The sequence below is a fragment of the Oncorhynchus clarkii genome, chromosome 22, assembly GCF_045791955.1.
Source record: "Oncorhynchus clarkii lewisi isolate Uvic-CL-2024 chromosome 22, UVic_Ocla_1.0, whole genome shotgun sequence".
Lineage (NCBI taxonomy): Eukaryota > Metazoa > Chordata > Actinopteri > Salmoniformes > Salmonidae > Oncorhynchus > Oncorhynchus clarkii.
The window spans coordinates 9,448,636-9,471,256 of NC_092168.1; the positions used below are offsets into that span (position 1 = coordinate 9,448,636).

A 22,621-nucleotide genomic window follows, 5' to 3' on the forward strand; every position below is an offset into this window, starting at 1 on the left:
CGTTTAAAAATACCTAAAGTTGGATTACGAAAGTTGTTTGAAATGTTTGGACCAAGATTACAGGTAACTTATTAGATAAATGGTAGTCATGTCGGGCGAGTTGGAACCGGTGTTTAACCGAATCAAACGCGCCAAATAAATGGACATTTTGGAGATAACGACGAAATTAACCAAACAAAAGGACCATTTGTGATGTTTATAGAACATATTGGAGTGCCAACAGAAGAAGCTCTTCAAAAGGTAAGGCATGAATTATATCGTTATTTCTGAGTTTTGTGTTGCGCCTGGCGGGTTGAATTATGATTGTCATGTGTTTGTTTGATGGGGTGCTGTCCTGGCTTTCGCCGTAAAGCCTTTTTGAAATCTGACATGGTGGCTAGATTAACAAGAAGTTAAGCTGTATTTTGGTGTACTGCACTTGTGATTGTATGAAAGTTAAATATTTCTAATTTATTTTGAATTTCGCGCTCTGCATTTTCACTGGATGTTGTCGAAACGTTCTGCTAGCGGAACCCCTAGCCGTGAAAGGTTAAGTCATTAAAGTACATTGCTCTGGCCCCCATTTTAAGACCATCACTTGTAAGGACATTGCCATGGATACTTGAACCCAAATACCCTTGTGTACCCTTATCTCAGGATTTAAAAAAAATGGAATTTGACAGTCAAATCAGGAAAACCTGGTTCAGCATGCTTTCTACCAGACGCTGGGAGATGAATTCACCTTTCAGGAGGACAATACCCTAAAACACATGGCCAAATCTACACTGGAGTGTCTTACCAAGAAGACAGTGAATGTTCCTGAGTGGGCGAGTTACAGTTTGGACTTAAATCTTCTTGAAAATCTATGGCAAGACCTGAAAATGGCAGATCTCTCATTGGTTAGTCTGTCAGTGAGTGCTCAGAGGCAAAACTCTGAGCTATGTTAAAATTATATAAACAAACACTTTAGGGAAGGCAGGTTTTGCAGATGTAAAAGGCCGCTGTGCTTTTATCATTCTGACATTTCTAGATTTAGTCTTCATTTTTTAAGGCTGCCATGTACAAAAAGTATGTTTGTACTTTGCAGCGAGGCACAGAAAATTAGATTGTAGTGATGAATTGCTGTAGACCAGGGGTGTCAAAGTCAAATGGACGGAGGGCCAAATAAAAAAATCAGCTACAAGACGAGGGCCGGACTGTTCGAATGTTCATTGAAAAATTTTTAAATGACGCATATAGTCTAGTGAACCTAATTGAACCTACTGAAAACCTAACAAATATATTACAATATGATCAGATAAATAAAGCAATATTTTCTTATGGCTCTGTCAGTAATCTTTAATTTTCAACAGACACAAAAGACAAATTTCCTTTATATAAATATCCCCATAACATGAACATTAAATGAAAGAAACCGGTATTCAAGGCACCATCAGTAGACTATATTTTCTATTTTAGCAAAAGTGGGCTAAATTTACTTCAAAGAAAAAACAATAATAGCAATTTTCTATCATCCACTCAACTGAAATATTTTTAAAATATAATTGGATTGAAATACAAAAAAATAAAGTGCAAAAATCTATTAATCAAAAACAACACTTTGTTTAAGGAGAAGTAACATGCAGTGAAAACAAATATTAAATTTTAACTTTTAAACTTGAACTGAGTAAAAACTCTAAATATGTGATTGCACAGTAATGTTCACTTGTTTGAGGTTGAGGGTGATACTTGGTGGTGTCCCATCTTTTCCACAAGTTCATCAATGTTCGGGGTAAGGCTCTGAGCTGAAGAAATCCTCAGAATTGAGTGGAGGTGTTCAGCAGTAAGTCGACTTCTGTGTGATGTTTTGTTCAGGTTCATCAAAGAAAACAGTTGTTCACACAGGTATGTGCTGCCAAACATAGACAACGTTTGAGCAGCCTGGATGCGCAGCTGGGGCATTGTGCCGGGGAGGAAACGGGCGAACTCCGCAGCACCCACTGCCGCATATTTTGCCCTCAGTGCATCATTGCATTGGAGGTCAATCAACTCCATTTGGAGGTTTGGTGGTGAGCTTTCCACGTCAACAGCAAATGGGTTACCGAGCAGTTCCAACCTGCTTTTTTGTGCTTCAAAGTCAGCAAATCGGCGTCGAAAGTCAGCGGCAAGCATACCTATTTTATCAGCCAACTGTGTGCTCGGGAACGCACTGGTAGAGAGCTTCTCTTTCATGGTCTGGCAGCTGGGAAAGTGGCTCAAATTTTCTTTCCGCATCTGCGTCTCCCACAGAGTCAGTTTGGTTTTAAATGCCTTCACTGTACTGTACATATCAGAGATGACACGATCCCGACCCTGCAGCTGCAAGTTTATTGCATTCAGATGACTCGTAATGTCACACAGAAAAGCCATTTCACACAGAAACATTTCGTCTCGGAGTTGTGTTGTGTCTTTCCCTTTGCTGTCCAAGAACAGACAAATCTCCTCACGAAGCTCGAAACATCTTTGAAGCACCTTTCCCTGGCTTAGCCATCGCACCTCTGTGTGATAAGGCAAATCACCATGCTCCGTTTCTAACTCCGTCAGAAATGCCTTGAACTGGCGGTGATTCAAACCTTTGGCTCTGATAAAGTTAACTGTGCGCGTGATGATGCTCATTACATGCTCCATTTTCAAGGCTTTACCGCACAACGCTTCCTGGTGTATGATACAATGATAAGCTGTCAGCTCACCTGTCGCGTTTTCCTCTTGCATCTTTTCCCGTATCTTCGCCACCAGTCCGCTCCTGTGTCCACACATCGCAGGTGCTCCGTCGGTTGTCAAACCCACGAGTTTTTCCCAAGGCAGCTCCATCTCATTTACACATCTTGACACCTCTTCATACAAATCATGCCCCGTAGTTGTGCCATGCATAGGACGTAAAGCCAAAAACTCCTCTGTCACGCTTAGGTTGGAGTCCACTCCGCGGATGAAAATTGACAACTGGGCAATGTCAGAAATGTCGGTGCTCTCATCCACAGCCAAGGAATATGCAATAAAATCTTTTCCCTTTTTCACAAGCTGCTCTTTTAGATTGATGGACAACTGGTCTACTCTCTCGGCAATGGTGTTTCTGCTCAGACTCACATTTAAAAAGAGTTGCCTTTTTTCTGGGCAAACTTCGTCACAAACTTTAATCATGCAGTTTTTGATGAAATCCCCCTCCGTAAATGGCCGGGCTGATTTAGCGATCTCTTCTGCCAAAATAAAACTGGCCTTGACAGCAGCCTGGCCTTGTGATTTGGCTTTTTTGAACAGAGCCTGTCGAGATTTGAGGCCTCGTTTTAATTCCTCTGCCTTTTGTAGCCTTTGTTCCATGTCCATATTCTTGTTTTTGTCCGCGTGTTTCGTTTCATAATGTCGTCTCAGATTATACTCTTTCAGTACCGCCACACTTTCTCCACACAGAAGACACACAGGTTTTCCAGCTACCTTCGTGAACATATACTCCGACTCCCACCTTGTTTGAAACCCCCGGTTCTCAGTATCCACCTTCCGTTTTGCCATTTTTGATGGGTATCTGAAAGTTAATTTTACTGTGATGCTGACGACTGCTGTGCCAATAAATATTGAAATGAAGCAGCCTACTGCTCGGTGCGTCACCTTTGCATTGTGGGAAATGTAGTATTGGTGCGTGTAAAAGATCTGCGGGCTGCCGGCTTGCTGCGGGCCGGTTCTAATAATAAATCAAGATCATCCCAGGGGCCGTAAAAAACCTTCTTGCGGGCCGGATGTGGCCCGCGGGCCTTGACTCTGACATATGTGCTGTAGACTGTATGTAATGAGTGTATTATTCCTCTTGCGCTCTCGAAGATGCATTCTCTAACCAGCAATAAACAAGCAAGACATACCCAATCAGTTCAGCCACTTGTGGCATGGTTTTTAACGTTTTTTCTCGGGAGCTTGGGGAATATGAAGTAAGATTGGTTTAAGGTAGCTATGATGGCCACTTCGCTGTTCTGTTTGGTTTTTAATATTTACATACTCAAATATAGGAGAGGACATAATAAACACAAAGAGGCACATGCACTTGCACAAACACACACACACACACACACGCTGTTTGCACTGCTCACATCTCTCCAGTTCCCAACATTAAGCACCCGCCTATCTTATCTAGCTTGATTGATGGTGCAATTGTGTGTGTGTTTTAAAAACCTAGCTTTTCTCTGGTGTGATTTTTCACATCCGCACCCACATTCGGAGTGTGCGTCCCAAATGGCACTCTATTACCTATATGTAACAGTTTAGCTTCCGTCCGTCTCCCCGCCCCTACCTGGGCTCGAACCAGGGACCCTCTGCACACATCGACAAGAGCTACCCTCGAAGCATCGTTACCCATCGCTCCACAAAAGCCACGGCCCTTGCAGAGCAATGGGAACAACTACTTCAAGGTCTCAGAGCGAGTGACGTCACGGATTGAAATGCTATTAGCGCGCCCTACTTTGACCAGGGCCCACAAAATTTCATTCAAGTGACATGGAAACCATGTTGATTTAAACAGTGTGTTCCCAATGGGTAGGCTCTGGTGAAAGGTTGTGCATTATGGAGGGAATAGACTGCCATTTGTGATAGACGCAGACAGAGAATGTATCTGTGAGAGTAGCCTACTAGATTGAGAAATAGTCAACACAAAATAGATTGTCTTTGAGTGTGTATTTGTAAGTATTATTTTGGAATGTATGGAAGTTACTACATTGTGTTTTTGAACAGTAGGTTCGAATCACCAGACTTTACACAGCTGTTTCGACACAGATACAGTGCCTTGTGAAAGTATTCGGCCCCCTTGAACTTTGCGACCTTTTGCCAAATTTCAGGCTTCAAACATAAAGATATAAAACTGTATTTTTTGTGAAGAATCAACAACAAGTGGGACACAATCATGAAGTGGAACGACATTTATTGGATATTTCAAACTTTTTTAACAAATTGGGCGTGCAAAATTATTCAGCCCCCTTAAGTTAATATTTTGTAGCGCCACCTTTTGCTGCGATTACACCTGTAAGTCGCTTGGGGTATGTCTCTATCAGTTTTGCACATCGAGAGACTGAAATTTTTTCCCATTCCTCCTTGCAAAACAGCTCGAGCTCAGTGAGGTTGGATGGAGAGCATTTGTGAACAGCAGTTTTCAGTTCTTTCCACAGATTCTCGATTGGATTCAGGTCTGGACTTTGACTTGGCCATTCTAACACCTGGATATGTTTATTATTGAACCATTCCATTGTAGATTTTGCTTTATGTTTTGGATCATTGTCTTGTTGGAAGACAAATCTCCGTCCCAGTCTCAGGTCTTTTGCAGACTCCATCAGGTTTTCTTCCAGAATGATCCTGTATTTGGCTCCATCCATCTTCCCATCAATTTTAACCATCTTCCCTGTCCCTGCTGAAGAAAAGCAGGCCCAAACCATGATGCTGCCACCACCATGTTTGACAGTGGGGATGGTGTGTTCAGTGTGATGAGCTGTGTTGCTTTTACGCCAAACATAACGTTTTGCATTGTTGCCAAAAAGTTCAATTTTGGTTTCATCTGACCAGAGCACCTTCTTCCACATGTTTGGTGTGTCTCCCAGGTGGCTTGTGGCAAACTTTAAACGACACTTTTTATGGATATCTTTAAGAAATGGCTTTCTTCTTGCCACTCTTCCATAAAGGCCAGATTTGTGCAATATACGACTGATTGTTGTCCTATGGACAGAGTCTCCCACCTCAGCTGTAGATCTCTGCAGTTCATCCAGAGTGATCATGGGCCTCTTGGCTGCATCTCTGATCAGTCTTCTCCTTGTATGAGCTGAAAGTTTAGAGGGACGGCCAGGTCTTGGTAGATTTGCAGTGGTCTGATACTCCTTCCATTTCAATATTATCGCTTGCACAGTGCTCCTTGGGATGTTTAAAGCTTGGGAAATCTTTTTGTATCCAAATCCGGCTTTAAACTTCTTCACAACAGTATCTCGGACCTGCCTGGTGTGTTCCTTGTTCTTCATGATGCTCTCTGCGCTTTTAACGGACCTCTGAGACAATCAGTGCAGGTGCATTTATACGGAGACTTGATTACACACAGGTGGATTGTATTTATCATCATTAGTCATTTAGGTCAACATTGGATCATTCAGAGATCCTCACTGAACTTCTGGAGAGAGTTTGCTGCACTGAAAGTAAAGGGGCTGAATAATTTTGCACGCCCAATTTTTCAGTTTTTGATTTGTTAAAAAAGTTTGAAATATCCAATAAATGTCGTTCCACTTCATGATTGTGTCCCACTTGTTGTTGATTCTTCACACGCCTGAAATGTGGCAAAAGGTCGCAAAGTTCAAGGGGGCCGAAGACTTTCGCAAGGCACTGTATCAAATTCAAAACACGTAATATATGTAATATACACGTATATACATATACACGTATACACGTATACACGTAATATATGTAATATACACGTATACACGTAATATATGTAATATACACGTATACACGTAATATATGTAATATACACGTATACACGTAATATATGTAATATACACGTATACACGTAATATATGTAATATACACGTATACACGTAATATATGTAATATACACGTATACACGTAATATATGTTGACAGAGAGAGACTACATCTATACACTCTGGCTCTTACAGTAATGTGCAGCAATCCTTGAATATATAATTATTTGTCTAACTTAGTAATTAATAACAGCATAATATTCATAATATTCTGTGACAGAGTAGCGTCCTTTCCAGGGGGTGTACCAGTACTACATCAAGCTACAGAAACAGGAAATAGGCTCCTGCTCTATTGGCTGTTTTGGCTTGGACAATGCTTACTTTACTTAATATTCTAAGAGTTTCATATGAGAGTTTGGTCCAGTACTCATGTATCAGTGGAGGCTGGTGAGAGGAGCTTTAGGAGGACGGGCTTTGTGACATGGTTTGGTTGGACCCAGGTGCAGAGAAGGGGACAGACAAGGAATCAGTGGTTAAGGACAAACATAATACATTACTGAGAAACAGTCATGGAAGGATCACAGTAACACTTGAAAAACAACAAACACTAAGTCTCAAACTCACTCAGGAGACAAACGCACAGGGCACATAATTCATGCTTCAGCAAAGTACAACAGAAAACACACATCTTTTAACAGGGACATCATAATGAGTAAATAGGACACTCCTGGGTGTCGTTAACTTCTTGACGCACCCATCCCGTTAGCGGGATCATTTTCATCAACACCCGCTGAATTGCAGCGCGCCAAATTCAAATGAAATTACTAAAAATATTACATTTTCATGAAATCACAAGTGCAATATAGCAAAACACAGTTTAGCTTGTTTTTTAATTCACCTAGTGTGTCTGATTTCAATACAGCTTTTCGGCGAAAGCATAACAAGCGTTTATGTAAGAACATCTCTCTCAGTAGACAAAATATTACAAACACTAGCAGCCAAGTAGATTGGTCACGAAAGTCAGAAAAGCAATAAATTAAATTGCTTACCTTTGATGATCTTCGGATGTTTGCACTCACGAGACTTCCAGTTACACAATAAATGTTCCTTTTGTTCCATAAAGATTATTTTTATATCCAAAATACCTCCATTTGTTTGGCGCGTTATGTTCAGAAGTCCACAGGCTCGAGCGGTCACGACATCGCAGACGAAAATTCCAAATAGTATCCGTAATGTGCACAGAAACATGTCAAACGTTTTTTATAATCAATCCTCAGGTTGTTTTAAAAATAGATAATCAATAATATATCAACCGGGACTGTAGCTTTTTCAATAGGAGAGGAAGAGACAATGGCTGCCCCACTCTGTTGCGCAAGCAAAACTCTGCGAACACCCAGCTATCCACTGACGCATTGTGATCTTTCTGGCAAATTTTTCAAAATAAAAGCCTGAAACTATGTCTAAAGACTGTTGACACCTTGAGGAAGCTATAGGAAAGGGAATCTAGTTGATATCCCTTTAAATGGAGGCAAGGCATCAAATGGATGTAACGGTTCTCTTGAGTTGAAGGAGAGGCGGACCAAAATGCAGCCTGGTTTCTATTCATGGTTCTTTAATAAAGAAAACTATACATGAATAGACTAACAAAACAATAAACGTGAGAAAACCTAAACAGCCCTATCTGGTGCAAACACAGAGACAGGAACAATCACCCACAAACACACAGTGAAACCCAGGCTACCTAAGTATGATTCTCAATCAGACAACTAATGACACCTGCCTCTGATTGAGAACCATACTAGGCCGAAACATAGAAATACCCAAAACCTAGAAAAACAAACATAGACTGCCCACCCAACTCACGCCCTGACCACACTAAATGAATACAAAACAAAGGAAATAAACGTCAGAACGTGACAATGGAACAGAGAGCTTTCAGGAAAAACAGCACTTCCTTGTTGGATTTTCCTCCGGTTTTCGCCTGCAATATCAGTTCTGTTATACAGACAATATTTTGACAGTTTTAGAAACTTTAGAGTGTTTTCTATCCTAGTCTGACAATTATATGCATATTCTAGTTTCTGGGCCTTTCAAATAGGTACGTTTTTTAGCCAAAAATTTAAATCCTTTAAATCCTACACTCAAGAAGTTAGAGTGGCAGGTGTGAGGGGAGAGAAGGGACTTGTCCTTACCAGCTTGAGACGGGAGACTGGCCCAGTGGGCCACTGCGCCACCTGGGAGGCCCGCGAGTCCACCTTTGAGGGAAGATCATGAGGGGACAGCCACACTCGTTGACCCGGTTGGAGGAGCCAAAGAGGCCTTCGTTGACAGTTTGCCTGGTGTTGGTTGAGGGCAGATGAGCGGAGCAAGAGTGATCGCACTCTGATCCAGGTGCGGCGACATCGTCGAATGAACGCCTCGGCTGATGGCACGTCCGCACGTCCGCCTCTTGATCAGGAAACGTGGGGGGGGGACTCGAACTGACAATCGAACGGCGAGTTCGGCAGTGTGTTGGGAGCATACTCTGCCCAGGCGAGGAACTTGCTCCAGTTGCTGGCCTGGGTGGAGACAAAAGAGCGGAGGAACTTCTCCAGCTCCTGGTTGGCCCGCTCTGTTTGCCCATTCGACTGTGGGTGGAACCCAGAGGAGAGACTCACCGACTCACGAAGACAGGTGGGACCAGGGCCGACTAGTTGGAGCATCCCAGCTGGTCGCTGTTGTGACGACTTGCTCACATCCTCAATCATGTTGGGCCACCAGAATTTCTGCCTCAGGAACTCCAGTGGTCCGATTAACCCCTGGATTCTCAGTTAATTCAGAGGAGTGTCCCCATTGTAGTACTCGAGAGCGGGCCGATTGCGGAACATAAAGTCTGTTAGTGGGACACCCACTGGGGTCAGGTTCTCTGGTCTGGGCTTGTCGTACCGTAGTCTCTATACTCCATAACACGGGAGCCACAATGCATCTGCTTTCTGATTCTTGGATCCCGGGCAATAGGCTAGAGTGAAGTTGAATCTGTTAAAAAACAGGTTCCACCTAGCCTGGCGAACGTTCAACCTCCTGGCTTCTTGAATGGAGACCAAGTTCTTATGGTCCATCCAGATCACAAAAGAATGAGGTGCCCCCTCTAACCAGTGTTTCCACCCCTCAAGGGCCCACTTGACTGCCAAGAGCTCCCGGGTTCCCTACATCGTAGTTGCGTTCCACTGGCGAAAACCGCTTGGAAAGAAAGGCACGTGTGTATTCTCTTGTCCCCCTCGTTCCGCTGTAAAAGGACCGCCCCTGCTCCGGTGTCCGAGGCGTCCACATCTACCACGAAGGGACGAGTAGGATCAGGATGAACGAGGATGGATTCGGAGGTGAAACTTCCCTTGATCTCCATGAATGCCCTGTCAGCCTCGAGGGTCCAGCCAAAATGGGTCTGGGACTTGAGGGTTAGGGTCATGAGAAGCGCTGCTACCGCACCAAAGTTCCATATAAAACGTCTGTAAAAATTGGCAAACCCAAGGAACCGCTGGAGTGAGGCGGGACGGAGCCAGTCAGTGACCTTTACAGGGTCCATTTGGATGCTGGCGGAAGAGATAATGTGGCCCAGGAAAGAGACTTGGAAAACATGGAACTCACACTTCTCAATCTTGAGGTATAGTTGACTCTGCAGCAAGCGTCTCAGGACTTGGCGGGCGTGCAAGATGTGTTCCGGAAGGGTCTTGGAGAAGATCAGGATGTCGTCTAGGCCTCCCGGAGCAGTATGATGGACAACAACAAACACTAAGTCTTGTAAACTCACTCAGGAGACAAACGCACATGGCACATAATTCAAGCTTCAGCAAAGGACAACAGAAAACACCTCTTTTAACAGGGAAATCATAATGGGTAAATAGGACACATTTGAGTGTCGTTGTCACGAATCCCGCCTAAGATTGTGCCTCTTCCTGTTCGGGCGGCGCTCGGCGGTCGTCGTCGATGGCCTACTAGCTGCCACCGATCCCCTTTTCTGTTTTCATTTAGTGTTGTCTGATTAGTTTCACCTGTATCTTTTTGGGGTTTTTGTTTTGGGCTATTTAAACCTGGTAGGCCCGCCACCTTTTGTGCGGGCTTGTTTTTCTGTTATTGGTGTGTGTATATTTTGTGGATTCTATTTTCCGAACAGTTTCGTTCTGTTTGTTTGGACTGGGTCTTTATGCGCCCTTGTGTTTGACCGACACTCTGTTGTTTGGAAATAAATATCCACGTATCGAAGTACCCTGCTCTCTGCGCCTGACTCCTCCACCCACTACTTCTAGAAGTCGTAACAGTCGTTGATGTCTCTAGGACGGTCTCTGCCGCCCTCTGGTGACAGGTGGTACCATGACAGGGCTCATCGTAATGGCTGGAATTGAATAAATGGAACGGTGTCAAACGTGATTTCCATATGTGTGATGTGTTTGATTCCATTCCATTTATTCCATTCCAGCCATTACAATGAGCCCGTGCTCCTATAGCTCCTCCCAGCAGCCTCCTATCCACAGGCTGTTCAATAACATCAAATTTAAGGTCTCTCTCTGGTCTCTGGTCTCTTTCTCCCTCTCACTCACTTTTCCACTCTATTTATCTCTCTCTCTCTCTCTCTCTCTCTCTCACTCACTTCCCCCCCCCTCTCTCTCTCTCCCTCGTTTTCTTTCTCTCTCTCTCTCTCTCACTCACTTCCTCTCTCTCTCTCTATCACTCACTTCCTCTCTCTCTCTCTCTCTCTCTCTCTCTCTCTCCCTCTCACCACAACAAGGATGACTAGACACTATCCTGGCAAATTGGAGACTGAGAGACAAATTACCACATTTCTGATCTACAGGCAATCTGAGGTTGATATTTAATTGTTATATTTGATTTGAATTAGTTTCAACCTTGAAGTTCCAGTGGTAGTGAGGCTCCTGGATGTTTGAAACCACAAGTTGGAGCCGCGGGTTGGCCTTCAGTTGATGTTGTAGTTGACAGAGTGTACTGATGTGTTTAGTGTACAGATGAGTCATTGATTGCTCATGCACTTTTTCTACCTGTATTTATTGTCTGTGTATGTCCTTGTCTATGTTTTATTACGTGTTTCTATGTATGCACAGAGCCGCAACCAACATTTCCCCACAGCCATTATCTTATCTCAAAGTTGAGTGAGAATAGTTGAGTTATCTCAAAGTTGAGTGACAATAAAGTTGAGTCAAAAAGTTCTGTAAAGTGAGTGGTTGATAAGAAATACAGCTGATGCTTCCTCTAAGGGCAGACCTTCTAAGAGGTTGAGCCTCTGTCTTGCATCATAACTAATAACTCTTCTATTAAACCCACAAGAGGCCTTAATGTAAGCATAAACCTCCAGATCTTTCCATCCCCAAGTCTACGTACCAAATGGTACCCTATTCCAAGTTCCACGTTTTATTGTCACGTGCAGTAGTACAGTGAAACACGTTTTCTTGCTTTGTCATCCTCTATAGTGCACTACTCAAAAGCAGTGCACTAAATGGAATAGGGTGCCATTTGAGACAAACCCCGATGTCATTTGATTAAGGCAGGGCAGGGTCTTTCCTCTAAGCTTCCCCCAAACAAACAGACAGCAGCCAGTTGTTGGTTCCTCTTAGGCAGGCTGGCAGGCAGACAGGCAGGCTGATTGGATTGATGATGATGCTGGTGCTAATGTGTGATAGACTGTGTTAATAATGCTTGGCTCTCTTTAGGGGGTTCCTAAGCTCTGTGTTGATGGATCTGTAAATCTGTCTGCCTGTTTGGATTGCAACACTTCAGTGCACACCGTGCCACAGGGACCCTGATGCATAACCAACCTGTCACTTACTCCTCAACTATTGTTGTGTGTGTGCTTGTGTGTGTGCGTGTGTGCGTGTGTGCGTGTGTGTGTGTGTGTGTGTGCATGCACATGTGTGTGTGCTCGCACTTTCACTGAGTCTGATTGCATATGTGGAGCGTGTGTGTTTACACAGGTCTGACTGGGTGGGTGGTATGTGTTGGAGTGTGTGTAGCTGTGAGACAATGGCTTATAGCAACATGTTGTTGGTTAAGTAAGTGTTGTGGGGGCCTCCCGGGTGGCGCAGTGGTTAAGGGCGCTGTACTGCAGCGCCAGCTGTGCCATCAGAGTCCCTGGGTTCGTGCCCAGGCTCTGTCGTAACCGGCCGCAATCCGGGGGGTCCGTGGGGCGACACACAATTGGCTTAGCGTCGTTAGGGAGGGCTTGGTCGGTAGGGATGTCCTTGTCCCATCGCGCACCAGCAACTCCTGTGGTGGGCTGGGCGCAGTGCGTGCTAGCCAAGGTGGCCAGGTGCACGGTGTTTCCCCCGACACATTGGTGCGGCTGGCTTCCGGGTTGGATGCGCGCTGTGTTAAGAAGCAGTGCGGCTTGGTTGGGTTGTGTATCGGAGGACGCATGACTTTCAACCTTCGTCTCTCCCGAGCCCGTACGGGAGTTGTAGCGATGAGACAAGATAGTAGCTACTACAACAATTGGATACTACGAAATTGGGGAGAAAAAGGGGTAAAATAAAAAATAAAAAGTAAGTGTTGTGCAGGATAGTGCATAAATAGCTACATTACAGTGTGGGAGCAGGGTTTTCTGTGTCTCGGTACTGTCCTGAGGTATTCTAACGTGCTGTGAGGTGCTGTTTCAACACCTCCTTTCCCTTTTCATTCCCACCAGACCCTGGGGATTGTACCCAGCTGGGCATCTGGCAACGTGATTCGGTCCAGAGAGGCAGCCTTTGATTGGCACTAACCTACATGCCTGTGTGTGTGTGTCCAGCTGCAGAAATGGCGTGCCCATCAAGAAGAGGTTGCCAGATTGGAGGCAGCCATTGCTGGCAGGCAGCTGGAGGAAAAGGAGGACAGACTGAGGAGGGAGCAGGAGAGAGACTCGGCCATGAGGTCACTGCAGAAGGAAAAAGTAAAGACCCCCTAATCCTTACACCTGCCACGCTCCAGCATATTGCACTGCCCCCAGTCACATTATGTTTGAAATTAGTCCTTGCTCCTCAGATTCTATGGCAATATATAATAACATCTTAGTATCCAATATACTGTAGGCATGGCCCAAGTTCATTTGGGTGATTTAACTCCACGGATATGTAACATAATATTACCGTATATGTTATTATAAGGTTGTCAGAAAAGTGGAAAAGTGTCATGATGATTTTCATTAGCTTGATTAATTGTGTATTCAGCTTAATGAGGTATGATGGTGTGTGTGTGTGTGTGTGTGTGTGTGTGTGTGTGTGTGTGTGTGTGTGTGTGTGTGTGTGTGTGTGTGTGTGTGTGTGTGTGTGTGTGTGTGTGTGTGTGTGGCCATGCGTGTATGTAGAAGTGTGTGGTCCCTGACCCTCATTGCCCCTTGGTATCGCCCCAGGGTGTGTATTGGTGCCAGCCTTGTTTTATTGCGCCCCTCCTTTGGGGCCTGCTACAGTACCACAGGAAAGCTGGGAGAATCTCTGATTAATTATGCCATTTAGGCTGAAATGGATTACATATACTTGTACACAGTCATCTCTCAGACTATGAACTATCGTCTCATTCATTTGATTTACTCTTATCTGATTTCACACCGTCACGATCAATAGGACGCGATGACTCGTGCTCACTCGCTTGCTCCAGGCATTACTGTCAACTTTTTGGTTTATTTTGTGAACGTTCGTTCCCTGTATATCTTAGGTGAAGCAGTACTATGCAGAGAAACAGAGGAGGAGAGAGGAGCTGGAGAGGAGAGATCAGCAGAGATTGACAGAGCTGAGGAGATTCATGGCAGAGCAAGCTAAGAGAGATAAGGAAAGGTAAGCATGCACCATGGGCAGCAGCTTAGCCTCAAGGAGAGAGCCCAACACCTGGCTGACAGAGAGTTCTTTGTTCGCCCCTATGGCTTATTTGGACAGTGCTCATAAAACACCATCTTGAATGGTGCATCATTTATGGAGTCATTTATATGTTTTTCCATGACAAATTGAGGAATTAGTTTGAAATATCTAATTTTAGGAACCCCTGGTATGATTCGATAAGTTGCCGTTTTCTTTTTAGTTTTCAGTCTCCTATTGTTCCACGGTCCTCTCTAGCATTCAAGCCCCCTTTCAAGTCCATGGCATTTAAACAGTGCTAGGAGAACGAGAGAGAGAGAGACAGGGTTGAGATAGTCAGGCCAGGGTGAGGAGCACTGAGGACATGAGATACTGTAGCTGCTGCTGAGACCGAGGAGCAGCTCTCTGGCAGCCCATAACGCTCTCCCAGCCTGCAGGGCTGCTGTGCCACCACAGATAGGTGTTGCCTGGGCTGAGGGCTGATGTCCTTGCCCACTTCTCTCCCTCCCCTCTCTCTGTACCCTCCTGCCCTCAGGGTGCAGTTTCGTGAGGAGGCGCTGCTGCAGCGGAGGCAGGAGAGGGAGGCGCAGGCGCTCCAGCACCTAAAAGAGGAAGAGGAGAGAGACAGTCGTCTGGAGGCCCTGAGAAATCAGGTACATCTCTTTATCAGTACTTATTCCCATTCACTTCCCTTATTGGATCTGACATTTAAGATGTCACGGAGGAGAACATTTCTGGCCGCTTTTGACCCCGCTGTTCCACGTTGGTTTTGAGGCTTCACTGCCACTTACTGGTGGGATAGGGAAATACAAGGAAATGACTAGGCTTTCATCAAACGGTTAAGGTGGCAGTGGTGGCAGAGCCAGACCCAGAGAGGATGATGGGAGATACGGAGGCCTGGAGAGGCCGGATAATGCAGCAGAGCGGAGAGGAGGAGTTTCGGTTGCAACGTCCCCTATATCACCTCAACACGTACACAGACTCTCAGGTGAGTCTGGCCTGCCACTGTCCTTTACTTTCTGCTCTCAAGTCAACACGTCAATCTGCCTTTTCCCCCACTGCGCCCTCTCCAGTAGCTCCCAAGGTTGTTAACGTGTGTCAGTCCAAGGAGGGTGGTGGGAGGACGGGCTCATTGTGGCTGGAATGGAATGAATGGAACGGGGTCAAACGTGGTTTATGTTTGATGCCGTTCCAGTGATTCCATTCCAGCCATTACAATGAGCCCGTCCTCCTATAGCTCCTCCCACCAACCTCCTTTTTGTGTCAATGTAATATTTTGTGTTTACTGCCTCACTCACTGACATACAAAAACCCAGAAAAATCCTTCACAATAATGTTTGACCTGGGTCAACAAACCTTACCCTCATGCAGACAGACCTTTAAACAGAATCCCCTCGAGGCCTGTGGGTGAAGTTACATACAGTACATCTGTCTGGTACATTGTGTCACGACTCCACTGTGCAGGAAAGCACACTGGTTTGTACCTGCAGTCTATTGCATAATCAGGCCAGTGACGGTTAGATCATCTCCTCCAATTGAAAACGTGATCGATGACTAAATCACCTTGGTTTAACTGAGGAATGTTTGGAAACATATGAAAACATGTTTGACTAGAATTGCAAAATATCATAAAAATGTATGAACAAGGGTGTGACTGTATCGTCCTTATCTATTTTTTTTAATGCCTTTTGGACCTTACAACAGCGCGTCCCAAATGGCACCATATTCCCAATATAGTGCACTCCTTTTGACCAGATCCCTATTATCATTTCCTCTGTTGGTTTCCAGATTGTGTCTGATCCGAGAGTGAGGATTGAACAGGCCCTCCGGGCAGCAGGACTCCACGACACACTGTATGCGAAGGAGGTTCTCTCTGTTGTCCAGCCACCCAGACCACCTCGACGGGACACTGACTCCACAGGATTCAAGTCTTCCACAAAGAGTGTTTAGCCCTATTCAATCAAAATTGCTAACCAGGTGTCCCGAATAAGTCATAATGTAAATAACATTTCCCCTGGCCAGTGACAGAGCATGTTTTTATTCATGTGAAGTTGAATTGTTTTTTTAAACATCTTGGAAACTGGCTACAGGTACAGGTGATATAGATTTTAAAAAAAGCGATATTTGTCCACAGATTTGTCAGAGTGTCTTCTTTGTTTTTTCCATGTTGGCTCAACTTCTAACATATTCCTTGCAGCATCCCTCATACGCCTCCCTTTGCTATCTGTCAGTATCTGATACTTCATTTAACACAGAATGTCTGTGTTTCGTGCCACTGTGACGTTAGATAACAACTGCCTGTCATTATGAGAAACCTGTCATGTATGGTATTTAGCTGTATATACCTGTAGTTGCTCATTTGACTCTGTAACATACACTGAGTGTACAAACATTAGGAATACCTGCTCTTTGCATGACACAGGCTGACCAGGTGAATCGAGGTCAAAGCTATGATCCCTTATTGATGTCACTTGTTAAATCCACTTCAATCGGTGTAGATGAAGGGGAAGAGACAGGTTAAAGAAGGATTTTTAAGCCTTGAGATAATTGAGACATGGATTGTGTATGTGTGCCATTCAGAGGGTAAATGGGCAAGACAAAAGCATTAAGTACCTTTGAACGGGGTATGGTAGTAGGTGCCAGGCGCACCGGTTTGTGTCAAGAATTGCAATGCTGCTGGGCTTTTCACGCTCAACAGTTTCCCGTGTGTATCAAGAATGGTCCACCACCCACAGCTCTCCCTCGCCCTCCATTTGACAAATCTGACCTTAATTCTATCCTCCTGATTTCTGGATACAAGCCAAAACTAAAGCACGAAGCACCAGTGACTCGGTCAATAAAAAAGTGGTCAGATGATGCAGATGCTAAGCTACAGGACTGTTTTAATAGCACAGACTAGAATATGTTCTGGGATTCTTCCGATGGCATTGAGGAGTACACCACATCAGTCACTGGCTTCATCAATAAGTGCATTGATGATGTCACCCCCACAGTAACCGTACGTACATACCCCAACCAGAATCCATGGATTACAGGCAACATCCACACTGAGCTAAAGGGTGGAGCTACTTCTTTCAAGGAGCGGGATATAACCCAGACGCTTATAAGAAATCCCACTATGCCCTTAGACGAACCATCAAACAGTCAAAGTGTTGATACAGGACTAAGACTGAATCGTACTACACTGGCTCAGATGCTCGTCGGATGTGGCAGGGCTTGTAAACTATTACAGACTACAAAGGGAAGCACAGTCGAGAGCTGCCCATTGACACGGGCCTACCAGATTAGCTAAATTACTTCTATGCTCGCTTCGAGGCAAGCAACACTGAAGCATGCATGAGAGCATCAGCTGTTCCGGACGACTGTGTGATCACGCTCTCCATAGCCGATGTGAGTAAGACCTTTAAACAGGTTCAACATTCAGAAGGCCGCAGGACCAGATGGATTACCAGGACGTGTACTCCGAGCATGCGCTGACCAACTGGCAAGTGTCTTCACTGACATTTTCAACCAGTCCCTGGAGATGACTGAGTCTGTAATACCAACATGTTTCAAGCAGTCCACCATAGTCCCTGTGCCCAAGAACACTAAGGTAACCTGCCTAAATGACTACCGACCCGTAACACTGACGTCTGTAGCCAAGAAGTGCTTTGAAAGGCTGGTCATGGCTCACATCAACACCATTATACCAGAAACACTAGACCCACTCCAATTTGCATACCACCATAACAGATCCACAGATGATGCAATGTCTATTGCATTCCACACTGCCCTTTCACACTTGGACAAAAGGAACACCTACGTGAGAATGTGGTTCATTGACTACAGCTCAGAGTTCAACACCATAGTGCCCACAATGCTCATCACTAAGCTAGGGACCCTGGGACTAAACACCTCCCTCTGCAACTGGATCGTGGACTTCCTGACGGGCCACCACAGGTGGTAAGGGTAGGTAACAACACATCTGCCACACTGATCCTCAACACGGGGGCACCTCAGTGGTGCGTGCTCAGTCCCCTCCTGCACTCCTTGTTCATCCATGACTGCATGGCCAGGCACGACTCCATCATTACGTTTGCCGATGAGTGGTAGGCCTTATCACCGACAATGATGAAACAGCCTATAGGGAGAGACAGATCTCTCCCTCAATGTGATCAAGACAAAGGAGATGATTGTGGACTACAGGAAAAGGAGGACCGAGCACGCCCCCATTCTCATCGACAGGGCTGTAATGGAGCAGGTTGAGAGCTTCAAGTTGCTTGGTGTCCACATCAGCAACAAACTATCATGGTCCAATCACACCAAGACAGTCATGAAGAGGGCGTGACAAAACCTATTCCTCCTCAGGAGATTGAAAATATTTAGCATGGGTCCTCAGATCCTCAAAATGTTCTACAGCTGCAACATCAAGAGCATCCTGACTGGTTGAATCACCGCCTGGTATGGCAACTGCTCGGCCTCTGTCACTACAGAGGTTAGTGCGTACGGCCCAGTACATCACTGGGGTCAAGCTTCCTGCCATCCAGGACCTCTATACCAGGCGATGTCAGACGAAGGTCCTAAAAATGGTTGAAGACTCCAGCCACCCTATTCATAGTCTGTTCTCTCTGCTACCACATGGCAAGCGGTACCGGAGCACCAAGTCTAGGTCCAAAAGGCTTCTTAACAGCTTCTTACCCCAAGTCATAATACTCCTGAACAGCTAATCAAATGGCTACCCGGACTATTTGCATTGTCCCCCCACCTCTCTTTTACGCTGCTGCTACTCTGGTTATTATCTATGAATAGTCACTTTAACTCTACCTACATGTACATATTACCTCAATTACCTCGACTAACCGGTGCCCCGCACATTGACTCTGTACCGGTGCCCCCTGTATATAGTCCCACTATTGTTATTTTACTGCTGCTCTATAATTAATTGTATTTCTTATCTATTTTTTACTTAACACTTATTTTTCTTAAAACTGCATTGTTGGTTAAGGGCTTGTAAGTAAGCATTTCACTGTAAGTAAGTAAGTAATTAAGTAAGTAAGTAAGTAAGAAAGTAAGAAAGTAAGAAAGAAAGAAAGAAAGAAAGAATTACAGTTTTGGCTGATACCGATATCCAATATTTTCCTTGCCAAAAAACCCGATACATATACCAATAACCGATATTTTAAAAAATTGCGGCCTTTTAAGCATCTAGTACAGTTAAATAGTTAACACACACCTACACACACACACACACACACACACACACACACACACACACACACACACACACACACACACACACACACACACACACACACACACACGGACGCAGAGGTCTGAGGCACTGCATCTTAGTGCAAGAGTTGTCACTACCATACCTGGTTTGAATCCAGGTTGTATCACATCCGGCTGTGATTGGGAGTCCCATAGGGCGGCGCACAATTGGCCCAGCGTCGCCTGGGTTTGGCCGGGGTAGGCCGTCATTGTAAATAAGAATTTGTTCTTAACTGACTTGCCTAGTTAAATGAAGGTTACACATACACACACCACACCATACATCACACTGACCAAAAAGTTATTTTGTTGGCATTTACGTATGGTCGGCAAATCCGACCACAACGCCATCTGGCTCCTTTCGTCTTATAGGCAGAAACTCAAACAGGATGTACCGGTGACGAGAACCATTCAACGCTGGTCCGATCAATCGGAAGCCAGGCTTCAAGATTGTTTTGAATACGCAGACTGGAATATGTTCTGGTCAGCCTCAGAGAACAACATCGACCTATACGCTGACTCGGTGAGTGCGTTTATAAAGAAGTGCGTTGGAGATATTGTACCCACTGTAACTATTAAACCCTACCCTAACCAGAAACCGTGGATGGATGGCAGCATTCGCGCAAAACTGAAAGTGCAATCCACCACATTTAACCATGGAAAGAGGTCTGGTAATATGTCTGAATATAAACAGTGTAGCTATTCCCTCCGCAAGGCAATCAAACAAGCAACATTCCAGTACAGGGTCAAGGTGGAGTCGCAATTCAACGGCTCAGACACGAGACATGTGACAGGATCTACAGGAAATCACGGGCTACAAAAATAAATCCAGTCACGTCACGGACACCGACGTCACGCTTCCAGACAAACTAAACACCTTCTTTGCCCGATTTGAGGATAATACAGTGACAGTCGAGTCCCGCTAACAAGGACTGCGCCCCCACCCTCTCCTTCTCCATGGCTGACATGAGTAAAACATTTAAACGTGTTAACTCTCGCAAGGCTGGTGGCCAGACGGCATCCCTAGCCGAGTCCTTGACATTTTCAATCGCTCCCTATCCCAGTCTGTTGTCCCCACATGCTTCAAGATGGCTACCATTGCTCCTGTACCCGAGATGGTAAAGATAACTGAACTAAATGACTAATGCCGGTAGCACTCACTTCTGTCATCATGAAGTGCTTTGAAAGACTGACTAGTCAAGGATCATAACTCCTCCACCTTACCGGCCACCCTAGACCCACTTCAGTTTGCGTACCGTCCCAACAAGTCCACAGACTATGCAATCGCCATCACACTGCCCTAACCCATATGTCCAAAAGGAAAAGCTATGTAAGAATGCTGTTCATTGATTACAGCTCAGAATTCAACACCATAGTACCCTCCAAGCTCATCATCAAGCTGGAGGCCCTGGGTCTCAACCCTGCCCTGTGCAATTGGGTCCTGGACTTTCTGACGGGCCGCCCCCAGGTGGTGAAGGTAGGAAACAACATCTCCACTTCGCTGACCCTCAACACTGGGGCCCCACCACAGTGCGTGCTCAGCCCCCTCATGTAGTCCTTGTTCACCCACGACTGCGTAGCCATGCACACCTCCAACTCAATCATCATGTTTGCAGACAACACAACAGTAGTGGGCTTGATTACCAACAACAATGAGACAGCCTACAGAGAGGAGGTGAGGGCACTCGGAGTGTGGTTTCAGGAAAAAAACCTCTCACTCAACATCAACAAAACAAAGGAGATGATCGTGGACATCAGGAAACAGCAGAGGGAGCACCCCCATCCACATCGAAGGGACAGCAGTGGAGAAGGTGGAAAGTTTTAAGTTCCTCGGCATACACATCACTGACGAACTGAAATGGTCCACTCACACAGACAGTGTGGTGAAGAAGGCGCAACAGCGCCTCTTCAACTTCAGGAGGCTGAAGAAATTGTACTTGCCACCCAAAAACCTGACAAACTTTTACAGATGCACAATCAAGAACATCCTGTCAGGCTGTATCACAGGCTGCTACGGTAACTGCACCGCCCTCAACCGCAAGGCTCTCCAGAGATATGTTTATTTATATTTACTTAGTTTTAACTGTTAGTTTGTTTTGCCAATATCTCATTTGTTGTCAAGTTAAGGTTTCTTTTATTTTCAAATATCAGTTTACACTCTAAATAATGCCCCTTGAATAATGTTTACATATCTTACATTACTCATATCACATGTATACACTGTATTTTATACCATCTATTGCACCTTCAACATCACTCATCCATGTACATGTTCTCATTCACCCCTTTAGATTTGTGTGTATTAGGTAGTTGTTGGGGAATTGTTAGATTACTTGATAGATATTACTGTTAGACATTATTGTTAGATATTACTGCACTGTCGGAACTAGAAGCACAAGCATTTCGCTACACTCGCATTAACATCTGCTAACCATGTGTATGTGACAAATACAATTTGATGTTCCCATTACCAGTAAAACAATCAAAACCTCTTTCTTTCACTTACTTGCTGTGCTGTTTTGTTGTTCATTTGTTCAGTTTAATTTTCAACCAGGATTTCATCATACATGTCAAGCAGTGAAGTTTCAGTTGTCTGTCCATGGCCTCTCTTCTTCGGTGCGCACTGTCACTGTGTACGTTTCCACCTTTCCATCCAGCAGTTGTTCGAATGGCGCTAGGAGTGTGTTCATGTTTCCAAGTTTCAAACATGTTCTCAAATGCCATTGAAATGGCAGCAGCGGTATGAGAACCAGAACATTCTTGAGCAATACGGCTTTGCTCAGTACGAAATCCTCATCGACCCACTGTGCTGTCAGACTCAGCATGCCCATGGGGCTGACATCGCTGGTCCAGATGTCAGTCGTGAAGCTAATAGCAGTGACGCCCATAGCAAGTGGATCATAGATGTACGTTTCAACAGTTCTGTGCAACTCCGGTAGGGCAACATCTGAAAAATAGTGTGTACCGGGGCTCGACCAGTCGGCGAAAGCCAACATCATCCACGACGGAGGACGGTTGATTGTCAAGGGCAAAGAATTCCATTATCTTGCCGTTATTGGATTTTGCCTCTGAAATGTTCTTACTCTTTCAAATGACTGCTCGACTTGGAAGTATGTGCTTAGTATTTTTCTGC

The 22,621-nt window shown here is 44.9% G+C and overlaps 1 protein-coding gene across 1 annotated transcript in view; it reads left to right on the top strand.

Moving 5' to 3' along the window:
* The window catches only part of LOC139380576 (coiled-coil domain-containing protein 148-like), a 48,558-nt gene extending 32,305 nt beyond the window's left edge, over window positions 1-16,253 (top strand). Inside the window, exons 10-14 of the mRNA XM_071123373.1 lie at window positions 13,200-13,340; window positions 14,102-14,220; window positions 14,774-14,891; window positions 15,083-15,226; window positions 16,027-16,253. Coding sequence (XP_070979474.1) covers window positions 13,200-13,340; window positions 14,102-14,220; window positions 14,774-14,891; window positions 15,083-15,226; window positions 16,027-16,188 — 684 coding nt within the window. The 3' untranslated portion in view covers window positions 16,189-16,253. The remainder of the gene's footprint in view (window positions 1-13,199; window positions 13,341-14,101; window positions 14,221-14,773; window positions 14,892-15,082; window positions 15,227-16,026) is intronic.
* The last annotated feature ends 6,368 nt before the right edge of the window (window positions 16,254-22,621 follow it).